Source organism: Sinocyclocheilus anshuiensis, unplaced genomic scaffold, assembly GCF_001515605.1.
Source record: "Sinocyclocheilus anshuiensis isolate Anshui unplaced genomic scaffold, SAMN03320099.WGS_v1.1 scaffold1100, whole genome shotgun sequence".
Taxonomy (NCBI): Eukaryota; Metazoa; Chordata; class Actinopteri; order Cypriniformes; family Cyprinidae; genus Sinocyclocheilus; species Sinocyclocheilus anshuiensis.
In genome coordinates this window covers 2,344-3,194 of record NW_015552633.1, presented here as the reverse complement: position 1 = coordinate 3,194, position 851 = coordinate 2,344, and the positions used below count along the sequence as shown (strand labels likewise).

Sequence of the window (851 nt, the reverse complement as noted above, 5' to 3'; positions counted from 1 at the left end):
GGAGCGCTTAAGCGGGCGCGGCTGGTGAAGTTGGGTGTGGCTGAGGTGGTGTTTGTGCGCAAGGAGGATGCAGTCAGTGCTTACAGGAAGTACAACAACCGCTGCCTGGACGGTGAGACACACACCGCTGCGTTCTGATCCGCCACTGCTTAAGAGACGCATGGACTGATCTGTGTGTGTGTGTTTCAGGTCAGCCGATGAAGTGTAACCTGCACATGCGTGGCAGTGTGATCACGTCAGAGCAGCCCATCCTCCTGTGAGACGCCCCTCCACCTGTGATGATGATGATGATGATGATGCTGGTGCTGATGAAGGTGTGTGACTGACCTCTCTCTCTGTCTGTCAGGAGGCTGAGCGACTCTCCCGGAGCTCCGGTGCAGAAGGACTCGGCGTCTCGCTCGGGCTCTAAAGCGCCGGGGCCGGAGGTGGATCCGCAGACCATCCTGAAGGCTCTGTTCAAGTCCTCCAGCCAGAGCGGCTCCAGCGGCGGAGAGACGAGCGCAGCACACGCCACTGCCTTCCGCATCAAGATCTAGCGCGCACACACACACACACGATCACCAGCTCCCGTTTCTGTTCCTTTTAACACTGTTTCTGTGACTCTGTTCTCTCTTCTCTTCAGTAAAGCTCTTGCTTTATAATCAGCTGTGTTTGCTCTCTTTATTGTTCGGATGAGTTATTTGAGATGTGTTCACGTTTACACTATCATTCACGGGGTTGAGATCACTGTTAAACTGAAACTGATGCGTCGGGGGGAAGTAACATGGGGGAAGTTGTGGCCTAATGGTTAGAGAGTCAGACTCATAACCCAAAGGTTGTGGGTTCGAGTCTCGTACCGGCAGGGATTGTAG

At 54.3% G+C, this 851-nt stretch overlaps 1 protein-coding gene across 1 annotated transcript in view; it reads left to right on the top strand.

Annotated features, from left to right (window-relative positions):
- The window catches only part of LOC107666602 (polymerase delta-interacting protein 3-like), a 1,847-nt gene extending 1,203 nt beyond the window's left edge, over positions 1-644 (top strand). The window contains exons 4-6 of the mRNA XM_016458010.1: positions 5-112; positions 190-256; positions 347-644. Coding sequence (XP_016313496.1) covers positions 5-112; positions 190-256; positions 347-536 — 365 coding nt within the window. The 3' untranslated portion in view covers positions 537-644. The remainder of the gene's footprint in view (positions 1-4; positions 113-189; positions 257-346) is intronic.
- The last annotated feature ends 207 nt before the right edge of the window (positions 645-851 follow it).